Source organism: Somniosus microcephalus, chromosome 6 (genome assembly GCF_052327205.1).
Source record: "Somniosus microcephalus isolate GS21.2 chromosome 6, FLI_Smic_1.0, whole genome shotgun sequence".
In the NCBI taxonomy this organism is placed as follows: domain Eukaryota; kingdom Metazoa; phylum Chordata; class Chondrichthyes; order Squaliformes; family Somniosidae; genus Somniosus; species Somniosus microcephalus.
The window spans coordinates 101,705,082-101,720,591 of NC_140992.1; the positions used below are offsets into that span (position 1 = coordinate 101,705,082).

General features: G+C 44.8%; 1 protein-coding gene across 1 annotated transcript in view; it reads left to right on the forward strand.

The window, feature by feature from the left end:
• The first annotated feature begins 13,780 nt into the window (after window positions 1-13,780).
• Window positions 13,781-15,510, forward strand: part of LOC147115965 (ephrin type-A receptor 3-like) — a 441,173-nt gene continuing 439,443 nt past the window's right edge. Inside the window, exon 1 of the mRNA XM_085990636.1 lies at window positions 13,781-14,040. Within this exon, the coding sequence (XP_085846762.1) occupies window positions 13,950-14,040 (91 nt within the window). The 5' untranslated portion in view covers window positions 13,781-13,949. The remainder of the gene's footprint in view (window positions 14,041-15,510) is intronic.

Here is a 15,510-nt window from a genome sequence, read left to right on the forward strand (position 1 = left end):
ACTGTTATGCAACAATTTGGACTAGTTCATGACCCAAAGGGAAATAATGAAGTCCTGAAGCCAGTGCAGAAAAGAGCCACAAGGTTGATTACCACTGTCGAGAGGACTGAGCTATTCATAAGAACATAAGAACTAGGAGCAGGAGTAGGCCATTCAGCCCCTCGAGTCTGCTCTGCCATTCAATAAGATCATGGCTGATCTTCTACCTCATTTCCACTTTCCTGCACTATCCCCATATCCCTTGAAACCCTTAATATCCAAAAATCTATCGATCTCTGTCTTGAATATACTCAACGACTGAGCCTCCATAGCTCTCTGGGGTAGAGAATTCCAAAGATTCACCACCCTCTGAGTGAAGAAATTTCTCCGCATTTCATGTTCTAAATGGCCGACCCCCTATTCTGAGATTGTGACCCCTGGATCTAGACTCCCCAGCCAGGGGAAACATCCTCCCTGCATCTACCCTGTCAAGCCCTGTAAGAATTTTGTGTGTTTCAATGAGATCACCTCTCATTTGTCTAAACTCCAGAGAATATAGGCCTAGTCTACCCAATCTCTCCTCATAGGACAATCCCCCCATCCCAGGAATCAGTCTGGTGAACCTTCGTTGCACTCCCTCTATGGCAAGTATATCCTTCCTTAGGTAAGGAGACCAAAACTGTACACAATACTCCAGGTGTGGTCTCACCAGGGCCCTATATAATTGCAGTAAGTCATCTTTACTGTTATACTCAAATCCTCTTGTAATAAAAGCCAACATACTATTTGCTTTCTTAATTGCTTGTTGTACCTGCATGTTAACTTTCAATGATTCGTGTACAAGGACACCCAGGTTCCTCTGAACACCAACATTTCCCAATCTCTCACCATTTAAAAAATACTCTGCTTTTCTATTTTTCCTACCAAAGTGGATAACTTCACATTTCTCCACATTATATTCCATTTGCCATGTTCTTGCCCACTCACTTAGCCTGTCTATATCCACTTGAAGCCGCTTTGTGTCCACCTCACAACTTACATTCCTACCCAGCTTTGTATCATCAGCAAACTTGGATATATTACATTTGATCCGCTCATCCAAATCATTGACATAGATTGTGAATAGCTGAGGCCCAAGCACTGATCCTTGCGACACTCCACTAGTTACAGCCTGCCAACCCGAAAATTACCCGTTTATTCCTACTCTCTGTTTTCTGTCCATTAACCAATCCTCAATCCATGCTAATATATTACCCCCAACCCCATGAACATCCTTAATAATAGATTCTAGCATTTTCCCTACTACTGATGTCAGGCTAACTGGTCTGTAGTTCCCCGTTTTCTCTCTCCCTCCTTTCTTAAATAGTGGGGTTACATTTGCTACCTTCCAATCCACGGGAACCGTTCTAGAATCTATGGAATTTTGGAAGACAACTAATGCATCCACTATCTCTATAGCCACCTCTTTCGAAACACTAGGATGTCGGCCATCAGGTCCAGGGGATTTATCGGCTTTCAGTCCCTTAAATTTCTCCAATACTTGTTTTTACTCCTACTAATTTCTTTCAGTTCCTCATTCTCACTAGATCCTTGGTTCTCTACTATTTCCTGGAGGTTTTTTGCATCTTCTTCCGTGAAGACAGGCACAAAGCGCTGGATTTTGCCAGCCCTGGGGAGGTGGGACTGCTGGGAAAATGGCAGAATCTGGGGGCAGGTACCCATCCCGCCCCCAACCCACCTCTGTGCCATCTTCCCAGGAGGTGGGTAGCCGACCCGTGCCGGGTCCCGTCTCCTGGAGGTGGGAAGGGGATTACAGCCACTTAACTACCTGTTAACAGGCTGTTAAAAGGATTATCCCCATTTTTCCACCAGAGGCGCGGGCTTCCCGATGTCGGGAAACTCCGCCAGGGTCACCGAGGTGAGCAGTGGGTCTGCGGGGGTGGAGGGGTGCAAAAGTGCGCTGTGGAGGTAAGTGATGGGTGCAACTGTGGAGAGGTAAGTATGTGAGGTGAGCGAAAAGTGATAGAAAATGTTTACCTTTGTTTCTTCCTGCAGGCTTCAACAGTTGGGGAAGCGGAGACTCCGGCATCTCCACGGCAGAGATGACAGAATGGCTGCTGCATTCTCCGACAGCCTTCTGATTTCTGCTCATAAAAGAGGTTCGATGAGTCTTGACTACAAGGACTCAAACTACAGGGAATGTTGCTTCACAGAGCTGTCAAACGATGACAATTCATCTGTCAAACATTTTTGACAGATGAAACATCATACGCTGATATTCTATTTAACCGGCTTCCCCTTAATTGGCCTGCTGAGCCCACTGGGCAGGCTTAACAAGGTCAATCAAGGGAAAGTAGCGTGGGTTGGCCACAAGTCAATGGAGGCGGGACTGAAACCCGACAAGCAGCAGTCCCGCCTCCAACGTGCCCCCATTGGCAAAATCACCCCCAAAGTATTCGTTTAATTCCGCTGCCATTTCCCTAATTCCCCATTATAATTTCTCCTGACTCAGCCTGTAAGGGACCCAATTTACTTTCATTAATCTTTTCCTTTTAACATATCTATAGAAGCTTTTACAGTCTGTTTTTATGTCTCTCATTAGTTTACTCTAATATTCTATTTTCCCTTTCTTTATCAATTTCTTGGTCCTCCTTTGCTGAATCCTAAAATCTTCCCAATCCTCAGGCATACTGCTCTTTTTGGCAACATTATAAGCCTCTTCCTTTTATCTAATATTATCTTTAACTTCTGTTGTTAGCCACAGTTGGACCACTTTTCCTGTGGGGTTTTTGTGCCTTACAGGAGTGTATATTTGTTGTAAATTATGTAGTAATTCTTTAAATGCTAGCCATTGCTTTTCTACCATCATACCTTTTAATGTAGTTTCCCAATCTACCTTAGCCAACTCACCCCTCATACCTACATAGTTTGCTTCATTTAGATTTAAGACCATAGTTTTGGATTTAACTAAATAACTTCCAAACTTAATATAAAATTCTATCATATTATGGTCACTCTTCCCTAAGGGCCCCTTTACTACAAGGTTATTAATTAACCCTTTCTCATTGCACAATACTAGATCTAAAATAGGCTGTTCCCTAGATGGTTCCTCAACATACTGATCTAGAAAACTATCTTGTATACATTTCATGAATTGGTCCTCCACACTATTACTGCAAATTTGGGTTGCCCAGTCTATACGTAGTTAAAGTCCCCCATGATTACTGTATTACCCTTGTTATATGCGCCTCTATTTCCTGATTTAAACTCAGGAATCTTAGAGAAAACGGTGCACTTTAGCCTAGAAAAATGATTATGGGGATTTTATAGCAGGATGTAGAATATATTTAATGGTAAACCTAGAGCATTATTTCAGGACAAGCCACGTGAGGGATTCCAGAACAAGGGGGCACAATCTTAAAATTAGAAATAGGCCATTTAGGAGTGAAATCAGGAAGCACAAAGGATAGCAGAAATCTGGAATTCTCTCCCCAAAATGCTGTGTATGCTGGATCATTTGAAATGATCAATACTGAGATAGACTATTGTTAGGAAGGATAGGGATATAGATGAAAGGCGGGTAAATGGAGTTCAGCCACGATCTGATTAAAGCGGAACAGGCTCGAGGGGCTGAATGGCCTACTCCTGTTCCTATGACAGCTGGATATGTGGGCACAGATTCAAATTGGTGAAAGCCTAAACTTATCCTCATACAAAAGTAATTATTACATTGGGCAGTGCAGACAACAAACTTAACAGTTATTCAAGAGCCAGAGGGCTGCTGTGATGGTGGATCTGGGAGCTTTGTTTCTTTTCTGGTGGATGAAAATAAGCTGGACCAAATGACCTTCCTCCCCTGTTTTCATCTGGTGAACAAAACAAGTAGCCATATCAAATTAACGACTTGTATTTCAATAACAGATTGAATTATTGTTCATTAAACTCCAGTATCCACCTGTTACTATCGGTGTAACACTACGGTGGCTGTGTCACCAGCAGTGTGCATCTTGAACAGATGTGTAAAGAGGGCATGAAGTCCAAACTACCTTCATTTTTTTTCCTTCTTTAGCAAGTCTCAGTTTAAAGCTAAATGTAGTTCAGTATCTTTGTTAGGGGCAATGTGCACTGATGTAAAGACAAGGACTGTTTCAGTTTAATAAGATCAACGCATGCTATAACAGTAAGCACTATTGTGTAGCAAAATGAGGTACTGGGAAGCAGACTCAATCTCGCACCCTGCTGAGTTCCCAATCTCACTGGTGTCACTATGGGACAGTGTCAAGCGGAAACCAAATAGCGCCCCACTGTGAAAGAGGGATAATCAGATGAAGGTTGGCCCAAGGCTTGTCATGTCCATCCTGGCAGCTGGCTCAGGGAAACATCAATGGATACATTGGAGCAGCTGGCACACCTTTCTAGCACAGATGGTGCATGGCCTGGGAAAAAGAAACATTTCAGGGGAGTGAAATTGCTTTTGGGCAATAACAACTTATATTTATACAGCACCTTTAATGTAATAAAATGTCCCAAGGCGCTTCACAGGAGTGTTATATAAAAAAAAAATTTTTACACTGAGCCATATAAGGAGATGTTAGGGCAAACAACTTGTCAAAGAGGTAGGTTTTAAGGAGCACCTTAAAGGAGGAGAGGTAGAGAGGTGGAGAGATTTAGGGAGGGAATTCCAGAGCTTAGGGCCTCGGCAGCTGAAGGCACGGCCACCAATGGATTTGCTGGACTTTGTTTCCATTGCACTTCAGAGGAAAGGAAAATCGTGCGGGTTAAAAACGGGCTGCCGATTCGCTGTCGTCCATTTTGCGTTACCGCCCAAGACCAATTTTACCCTCCAGATGTTCGACTATGGCTTAGCTGTTGAAGCACTGCACGGTGTGGTACTGAGCAAGGAAGTCCTTGGTCTGTGGTGAGTTAGCTGATCTCACCCAAGGCAGCCTAAGGGCACTACAATTGGCTCAGCATCCCTGAGTTGGGGCTGGAAGGGAGGGGGTTAGGGGGAGGGGGGGGTGAAAAAAATATTAAAAACCAGCGGGTTACTCACTTCCAACCCATTGCTATCTGGTGACACCTGTTGGAGAATGCAAGAGGGCATCTGATGAAGAAAGGATCAAACTGCACTATGTGACTCATCCCCATACCAAATAATCTGTTTACATGCTGTCTAGGCTCAGACAAGAAGAATTGCCACTTAAGCCAGGTATGGGAGGGCTGCCGATGCCTGTGGTACAGTGCCCCAGCGTGATTTAGAACCATCTGCTCATGAAGGGAGAATAATGGGAAGAAGGGCAAAATAATTAGGGAATAAACTCCGGCTCTAGTAAGTGCATGCACTGGAATCTTCTTCCTTCTTAGGCAGTCCCTTGGAACTGAGGATGACTTGCTTCCACATTAAAAATGAGTTCGCAGGTGACTGATGAGTCCAATGCGGGACCTCCAGTCTCTGTCACAGGTGGGACAGACGGTGGTTGAAGGGGCGGGTGGGTGGGGTGCTTGGGTTGATGTGCGCTCCTTGCGCTGCCTGTGCTTGGCTTCCACTTGCTCCCGGCGAAGAGACTCGAGGTGTTCGGCGTCTTCCTGGATGCTTCTCCTCCACTTTGTGCGGTCTTGGGCCAGGGATTCCCAGGTATCGGTGGGGATGTTACACTTTTTCAAGGAGGCTTTGAGGGTGTCCTTGAAGCATTTCCTCTGCCCGCCTGGGGCTCTCTTGATGTGCCGGAGCTCCGAGTAGAGCGCTTGTTTTGGGAGTCTCGTATCGGGCATGCGGACAATGTGACCCGTCCATCGGAGCTGATTGAGCGTGGTCAAAGCTTCGATGCTGGGAATGTTGGCCTGAGCAAGAACACGGACGTTGGTGCGCCTAAATTGCAGGACAATGGAGTATTACAGTTTAAACTCTTTTAATGAAGCATCAGGTCTGCGCTCACTCATATCAGTACAGCATCGTGTGGACAAGATGGAGACAGGACGCCTGGGTCTTCTAAACAATAGCAGTCCTTACAGATGCCTGCAGGCCAATGACAACTCAGCATGTGATCACGTGAATATAATAGGTATTCCTTACAGATGCCTGCAGGCCAATGATAAATCAATATGCAAATGTTACATCCCCTTTCTTTTAAAAGAAAAATGTTATGCATTACTTTCGAACCTTTCTTCTACATAATGTTCTCTAGCATCAACATATAAGTAAACTCAACATTTAACTAGAGCTGAAAACATCTCAACGTTTAAATAACAATGTAGATTTTTTTTTAGGGCAGCGATCCGCCTACACCCTTTGACAGTTCACAAGTCAAGGATAACTCTAGGCTTGACCTCTCATCCCGACCTTATGTGGTATGGAACTGAGCATGCTCCTGAATTGGTCAACAATTCTGGTTCAGGTTTAGGTTCAGGTAAGTATGATGTGTTTTGTGTATTGCTCTGTTCATCACACTCTGTTGAACTGATCCTCTCGTCGGAATGACGGTGTTGTTCCTTGGTGTTCAGGAGGTGCCTGTGATTGCGGCGGTACACCTGTCCTTCTGGAGTGCGGACGTGATATGATCGCTCAGTGTCAGCTGGCTGGATGACGACTGCTGGCTTCCAGTAGTCATGCTCCTGGATTCTGACGGATTCTCCATTGTGCAGCAGCGGCAGTAGTCTAGCTGACCTGTCATAGTATCTCTTTTGGTGTTGCTGTCTCTGTACACATTTTGCATGCACTTGCTTGCAGCTGACAACCTGCCAGGGCCTGTCTGGGATACGGTGAGGTATCATGGGCTCTTTGACATTTGATGGGCGGCGTTCTAGACAAATGGAACATTTTCCGACAATGTCCTCAATGTGTTTGCACATTCCGGGCCAAAACATAATGTCACGTGCTCTTTGTTTGCATTTTTCCATACCCATATGTCCAGCATGAATTTTTGTCAACATCTCTTCTCTGAGACTGGTAGGAATGATGATTTTCTCCCCTTTGAAGACGATTCTGTTGATTTGTGACAGTTCGTCTCTGTGGTTCCAGAATTCAGATATGCTCTGAGGGAATTTCCTCCTTTCCTCAGGCCATCCTTCATGTATGACTTTGCTCAGCAGTGTGAGTTGTGCATCTTTCTCTGTTTCTGCTCGGATCTCCTTCAGTTTTGAGTCACTCACAGGTAAGCTGTTGTACACCATGTGCACCTGCACATCAATGCCTTAACTGAGGCTGCTGTCCTGGTAGCTAAGAAACTTTCTGGAGAGCGTGTCTGCGACAGGAATGTCTTTGCCTGGACGGTGAATGATTGTGAAGTCATACTTCTGTAGCTGAAGGATCATTCTCTGCAGCCTTAGTGGGGCTGCGGCTAGTGGTTTCCTCATGATTGACTCAAGGGGCTTGTGGTTGGGTTCCACAATGACTTGTCGGCCATAGACGTACTGGTGGAAACGCTTACATCCGAACAGAATTGCATATAGCTCTTTCTCAATTTGAGCATAGTTGATTTCACTGTCTGTGAGAGATCTGGAATGAGAGAGATCTGGAAGCGTAGCCGATGGGCTTTCTTTCTTGCAGTAATACTGCACCTAGTCCATACTTTGACGCGTCCACTTGTAGTCTGAGCTCTTTGTTGGGGTCGAAGTAGGCAAGAACCAGTCCTGGTTCTCTGGTGATTAGGTCTTTCATTTTCTGAAATGCTGTGTCATGTTGTTTGTCCCACAAGAACTCATTGGATTGTTTGAGCAACTGAAGCATGGGTGCGTTGATTTCGGAGAGTCTCGGGGCAAACTTAGCTAAGTAGTTAACCGTGCCTAGTACTGTCTCTAGCTCTGCGTGGTTCTTTGGCGGCTCCATCTTCTTGATGGCGGAGGTTTTCTCTGGATCCGGCTTAATGCCATCAGTTGAGAGGCGATGCCCGAAATAACTGATCTCGGTGGATCCGATTATGCTTTTCTCGGGGTTGAGCCGGATACCTTTCTCCCATGATCTTTGTAGCATTGCACGGAGGTTCCTGTCATGTTCCTCTCTATTCCTGTCATAGATGAGGATGTCGTCTATGATTGCGACTACTCTGTCGAGGCCTTCATAGGTTTCGGCGATCTTCCGCTGGAATTCATCCTGAGCTGAGATAACACCAAATGGTAAACGCAGAAATCGGTAGCGTCCAAATGGTGTGTTGAACGTTGTTAGCTTAGATTACTCTTCCGTGAGGTTGATATTCCAGTATCCTGATCTTGCGTCCATTACACTGAAGTAACGTGCTCCCACTAGCTTGGGTGTGATGTCATCTAGCGTTGGTAGAGGGTAGTGAGGGTGTTTGATAGCCTTGTTCAAATCTCTGGGGTCAAGACAGACTCTGAGCTTGCCTGTACGTGGTTTCTCAACCACTACTAATGCGTTGACCCACTCTGTCGGTTCTGTTTCCTGGACGATGATTTCTGTATTCTCCATGCTCTGCAGCTCATCCTTCAGGCAACTACGTAGAGCAAGGGGTATCCTTCTTGGTGGGCAAACCACAGGGGTTGCTGCTGGGTCAAGGTGAATAGTGCATTCACCTGGGAATAGTCTGGTTCCTTTGAAAATGTCAGCAAACTTCTCCATGACTGTCTGCTTCTCAACTGGTGCTGTTAATGATAGCACTAGCTTGATGAGGTCCATGTCTAAACATGCCTTTAGACCTAGCACTGGAGGTGCTTGAGTGTCAATAATGTAAAAGTCCAGCATCATGTTACTTTCTTTGTACTTGCATTTCATCACGCATGTGCCTTTTACAATGAGCTGCTCACCTCCATAGCCGGTCAGTCTGCGTGAGGTGGGCTGTAGCTCACACTCATCCTTCAAGCTGTGATACTCACTCAGAGGAATTACATTAACCTGAGATCCAGTGTCTAGTTTAAACTTAAGCTCTTTGCCCTGTTTTCCTATCTCAATATCGGCATAAGCTTGCTCAGTCTGTGAAATCTGTTTTTTCTGTGACACAGAATCAATAAACAGTTCCTCTGCATTTGGCTTTCTATCTGGCATTTGGCTGTCACTCACTGTGTGTACTGCTTTTCCAAAAACAGTCTTGCAAACTTTAGCAAAGTGGTTCCATTTACCACATTTAGTACATTGCCTTCCTTTGGCAGGGCAGTACTCCTTTTCTGCATGCCAGTTGTTTCTACAATATCCACAGTTTTTGAAGCGTTTTATGTCTGTGTCGCCCATTTTTAGAACTCTCGCTGTTCTTTCTGTTCTGAAACACGCTCTCTGGGCAGTGTTCTTTGGTGTGTATCTATTAACTGCGTGCACTGTCCGTTCACGTGAACTGCTCATGGTGCCGGTTATGGTTTTCAACTGTGCTTGGGCTATCTCGTGCGATCTAGCTATGTCTATAGCTTTGTCCAGCGTTAGCCCGGACCCAACATTCAAAAGTTTCTCTCTCACTTTAGCTGAATGTATTCCAAACATGTTGCGGTCTCTGACCATCTCATCTTTATCTGCATATTCACAGTCTTTTACCAGCAGTTTTAACTCAGTCACGAACTGTTCAAACGACTCACTAGCTCTTTATACTTTCTCCTGAAACTTGTACCTAGCGAATATCGTATTTGTCTTGCGCATCACATATACTTCAAAACGATCAAAATAACTTTTCAGTACCTTTGCTTCATTCGCGGTGAGAGACCATGTGTTAAAAATGTCTCTCCCTTTTTCTTCCTCTCTTCTTTTCAACGGACCCGAGAACATTAATTCCACATGTTGCTTTAACTTGCTCCATTCTCTAGGTAAATTCAAAGATTCCCAATTGATTCGGGGTAAGGGAGCTCCAACGATGTCCATTTCAAATCCCTGTTCTGACACCATGTCTTGTTTTGCACACTTTGTACAAAAATAATAAACTGCAGGACAACGGAGTATTACAGTTTAAACTCTTTTAATGAAGCATCAGGTCTGTGCTTACTCATATCAGTACAGCACCATGTGGACAAGATGGAGGCAGGACCCCTGGGTCGTCTAAACAATAGCAGTCCTTACAGATGCCTGCAGGCCAATGACAACTCAGCATGTGATCACATGTGAATGCAATAGGTATTCCTTACAGATGCCTGCGGGCCAATGATAAATCAATATGCAAATGTTACAGCGGAGGCAGCATTGGTGGTACCTCTCCAGTGCTTTGAGGTGCCTGCTGTACATGGTCCATGTCTCTGAGGCATACAGCAGGGCGGGTATCACTGCTGCCCTGTAGACCATGAGCTTAGTGCCGGGTTTGAGGTCCTGGTCTTCAAACACTCTCTTCCTCAGGTGACCGAAGGCTGCACTGGCACACTGAAGGCGGTGTTGGACTTGCATGAGTGATGCACTGGAATGCATGAGTGATGGAGGCAGATTAAGTAGTAAGTTTCACAAGGTCCGTAAGGGGGACCCTGAGTTTCTGGTCTCCTGTTACTTTAATTCTCTGCTCCACTCCCACTCAGACCTCATTGTCCTCGGCCTCTTGCATTGTTCCATGGAAGCTCAGTGAAAGCTCGAGGAACAGCACCTCATCTTTCGATTAGGCACTTTACAGCCTTCTGGACTCAACACAGAGATCAACAATTTCAGATCATAACCTCAGCCCCTATCATATATATATTGTTTATCCACACTTTTTTGTTTGCGCCTTCTGTTCTTCTCCCCCACAGGGCAGCTGTCTTTCATTCTGCCAGCACAATTTACACTTCATCTAGAGCCATCCTTTGTTTCTTAACCTGTCCCATTACCATCCCCTTTTGCCTTGAATATCTCTTAATGTCTCTTAACCTCTTCTGCCTTCTATCCTATCACAGACCTTCCCTTTTGTTCTTTCATCCCCTCCCCCATTTCCCAGCCCCCACACTTGCTTAAAAATCTGTTCCATTTCCTGCTTTTTTCCAGTTCTGACGAAAGGTCATCAACCTGAAACGTTAACTCTGTTTCTCTCTTCACAGATGCTGCCTGACCTGCTGAGTATCTCCAGCATTTTCTGTTTTTATTTCAGATTTCCAGCATCTACAGTATTTTCTTTTTGTAAGTTTCACAAGGTAATGGGATATAATACTTGAAAAGGAAACATCTGCAGGGCTGTGGGGAAAGAGCAGAGGTGTGGGACTAATTGGAGCGCTCTTTCAAATGGCTGAATGGCCTCCTTCTGTGCGGTAAGATTCTATGATGCTGATACTGGGAGCAAAATGTAGACATGTTTTGCTGCCCAACAGTGATATTGCACACTTAAAACAAAAAGATTATTAGAAAGAGAAGTGCAACATTAATCATTTCACTGAACCTTTAAGAATAATGCAGTCTATATATTTGCTCCAAGATGTAGCTCCACCACTTCACGTTTCAGACTTGGTATGGAGACCCTTGAAGCTGACACATTCGCAGAGTGGAGTCCAACTTTTAACACCGAGGTGGAGTTTGCCTCTTGTGTCCCATGCCTCACGTCTTGCTACTGCATCCAGTTATTTTTTAATTGAATTAACTGTCTCAATCACACCCACTTGTTTTTTTAAGATAATAATTGAATCGATAAAAAAAATAAGCACTGCGCCTAAGCTTTTTCACTGGAGCAGTTTTAATAGGGGCGAGTTTCAGGTGTCTCGGAGAGCACACAGCCTGAATCTTCAGGCAGTCTGAAAGCGAAGCTATTTTCTCAAATTATTCCGCGCCGTGCAAGAAAAATCCAAGATTTTTTAAAGGCTGCTAACTGGTGTAATTTAAACTGGTGTAATTTAAATGTCAGTTTTATTTATTGAAGTAGTTTCAACATATTTACTTAGGTCTGCCAACACCTCTTACCTTTAATTCTGAGTGTGTCTCAATCACACTGGCCACTGCGAAAAGTAAACACGACAATGCGTGGCAATACATCACAAAAGGAAGCGATTGAGGCGTTGAGGACAATTGTACTCTTGTTGAGATACCGCGGTGGCGTGTCGCCACACTCTCACACAAAAGATCTGAAACATTCTCCAGTTACTATTTTTAATGAGGATCGACCAACTCCTTTCTAAAGTTGCTGCAACGTGACAAACCATTCCGGGTCTTAATTGGAATGCTCGTGTTGGTTTTTCTCTCTCCTCTCTGCAGGGTTTAATCCTCGGGTCTGTTATTTACAATTTGGCGTTGTCCTCGGCCAGTGAACTGAATGGAGCCTTCCCCCCCTCCTCCTCCCAGCCAACTCCAGCCGGTGCTGCCCCCAAACCCTGGGGCTATGGACACGTGCTGCAATTGCAAATATCAATTTGCACCAAATATAAAAGACACAGTAAATCCCCAGGGCTTCAATCGGTGATCCATTATTGCTGTAGATCATTGGTGGATGTCTTGAACATATTTACCATTTACTTCCTGGTCGGTAGAGACTGAGGTTTGCCTCAAAGCTTTGACTTCATAGAATCATACGGCACAGGAGGCCATTCGGCCCATCCTGTCTGTGTCGGCTCTTTGAAAGAACTTAATTTTGAATTGAAGATTTTGTTGTTGAAATTATAGAAGGCGAGCCGCAACGCATCTACCCTGTCATCTTTCTCTCCTAAATGCAAAGAGGAGTTGTGGCTTTGGTTTACCAGCACTAACCTCAAGGTCACCGGGTACCGTGCTGTGGGAGTGACGGATTGTTATCCTGCACAGCCCAGATTACAGCGCCGGCGACACGACAAGTGCACATTTGATAGTGTTGCCGCGAAGCACAGCACCTCTCCCCCCAGAGCAACGTACTGGAGGCGATGTTACAACCGCGTCCTTTCCGACAGGCTGCACTCACCGCCGGAGCCAGTGTGCATTTAAAACAGTGAAAAGATCATTACCACCTCTCTTGAGTGTGAAAGGACGAATTATTACACACAACGCCTACCTTTAATACAATATTAAAATAGCAAGGGCTGTCATTGTTACGGTGATAATACTGACATTAGGTTTGACTTTAAGGATGCACCCAAAGTGCTTTCCTGTGTTTCAATGGAAGCCGTGATTTAAGTTAATCGATTTTCCGGGCAGACGCTGCCAGGCTGCTTTAAGGATGGTTTACAGAGTAGATGCGCCTTTAAGGGTTGCCACCAGTCAGCGGAGCCCAGTATTGGAGTTCATTAGCTGAGCAGCGCAGGAAAGGTTCGAGCAGGGTAGTTACAAGTCAGTCAGAACAGGGAACCTCACACATGCAAAACAAGAGCATCGCGATAGTCCTTAAAGGAACACTGTTCATTTTCAAGATAAATCCGGTGCTTATGTTCAACCTGGAGGATGCGCCTCTTTAACAACCTGTCAGTTACTCCCGGAATGACATTTCCTTGCAGATTTTTTTTTTTAAAACGCAATCATTGTAATGTCACTTCTTCAATATTTTCAAAGGTTCAAACAAAACAAATCCTCTCACAAAAAAATGCCAGTCCTTACATTTGTAAAAAATGAACTTAAGAGGACATGATGTTGCTATTTCTCGTTTTTTTAACATTGTTGTATTAAAGTTATTGTAAAGTTTGTGCAATAGAACGATCCACATTTGATTGTCACACCGGCAGAGCGCAGGCACAGATATGGAAAACAAAAACATAAGACAGATTGGAAATGAGGACCTCTATTTATTAAAGAAACTACTGAATTTGAGCTAACAAGATAAATACATAGAAGTTACGGCACAAAAACAAACCATTGGCCCAACAGGTCTGTGCTGTGTTTGTGCTCCTCACTTCATCTCACCGTATCACTCTGTCCTCGTCTTCTCTCTCTCATCTACCTTAAATGCATACAGCCACATTTCTACAATTCGAAGGTCGCTCTAATGCTAGCGTGGCTCTTAAAGCGTTGCTGAGAGAGAGGGGGGGGGTGTTGTCCCTTTAAGGTGGGGGCTGAGTGAGGCAGCGCTGTTCGCTGCTGTGTGATTGACAGCGGAGACGCTGCTAGTGCCTCCTTCCGCAGCCTCTCGGCTCCCATCTCTCTCTCTCTCTATTACCACTCAGTAACTTTAAAGAAGGGATGCAGGCTCTGGCGGACTAAAATGGCTCTCCACCGATGGATTTACCCCTTGCTCCACACACTCCACTTCATCCTCAGCAGCGATGCCGCCAGGACTTACCCAGCCAACGAGGGTGAGTCTCACTTCAGGCGATCGTTGCATCGAAAGAAAGAAAAAAAGTTAATGGCACGGGATTTGAAATGCTTTGTGATGAGTTGAGACACAACACCTCCCCATAATCGCCGGTACATTTTCTGCATGTTCACCGTATGGGAAGGAATTGCGAAGGGGTTTGAAACATGGGCTGCAAACATGTCATTAGATCCGATAGCTTTAAGAGATCATGCGGTAAATTCTCCCTGCCTCACCTTTCCTTATCGATACAGATGTAAACTAGACTATTAGGCTCGCCTGCAATGTTAATAATTTGCTGGTGGACCTGAAAGTTTAGCAGAATCTGGTAGGAAATAGCCTTGAGGATGGGGTAAGGGGGCAGCGACAATTGGCTTTGGGTCATTTCCCTTGAGTGAAGCGATAATCAAATAATATTTACCCACACGGTTCTGTTGCGATAGATACTATTTAATAGCCTCACCTGGGATCTTGTTAACGATTAGGCTTGTGCTCAGTGGCGACAGTGCATTTAGATTTCCATTATTAGATAGATTTAGGTCAGTATATGATTTTTTTTACATGCATGCAGCAGAGTTATTAATAATTTTATGATGCGTCCAGTGAAAATTGCTTATTAGTCCCGAAGTGTTTTATGAGATCAGAAGCCTTATGTTTCGACTTTGTACCTGGCAGGACACACGCACTTGGCTCCGCTGACTGATCAATCATCCACTCTGTGTGTTCCCACCTCTCCTCGCCACCACCCAGGCTGCACAACTCATCGGCAGACACAAGGTGGCGATCTTTCTCGCCTCTGGTTCTGCCGCCGCTGCTTTCAATCCTTTCCGCAGACTTCTTAATTAGGGAGTTCCAACATGATTTGATTTTTCTCTCTCTTTCCAAGCAACAGCGCCTGTTTTTTTCCAATTGGGAAAATATATAAAGAACATTTAATGCTTTTCTCACAGATTTGGAAACTTTGAACCTTTTATGCAAACTATTTTTGTAAGAAAGCTGTTTTGTTTAAGAAAGTCATGTAGTTTGAACGGGTGATAGAGACCAGCGCACACAGTGTGGGACAGTGTCCTCTTAAAGTTACAGAGCCCCACGATTTTGTTCTTTTGGACCAAAAAGAACTGATTGTCAAAACATTGTGTCTCTTATGCCACCTGTGAAGAAGTTCAAATTTCCTCCTTCCTCAATCTTCTCCACTTACCCCGCCCGCCCCTACATTACAACAGTAACTACACACTTCAAAACTACTTCATTGGCTATAAAACGCTTTGGGACGTCCGGTGGTCGTAAAAGGCGCTATATAAATGCAAGTCTTTCTTTCTCTCTCGCCACCCCCCCCCCCCCCAACCTGAAGATGGTGACTCCTGCTGGGATCCTGTTCTCCAGCAGATAGCTCTCTGCTCTATCACCCCGGGGGATGCTGTTCACAGGTTCAGCTGGTCGGCTATCACAGTCAAGCCCAACAATGACCCCG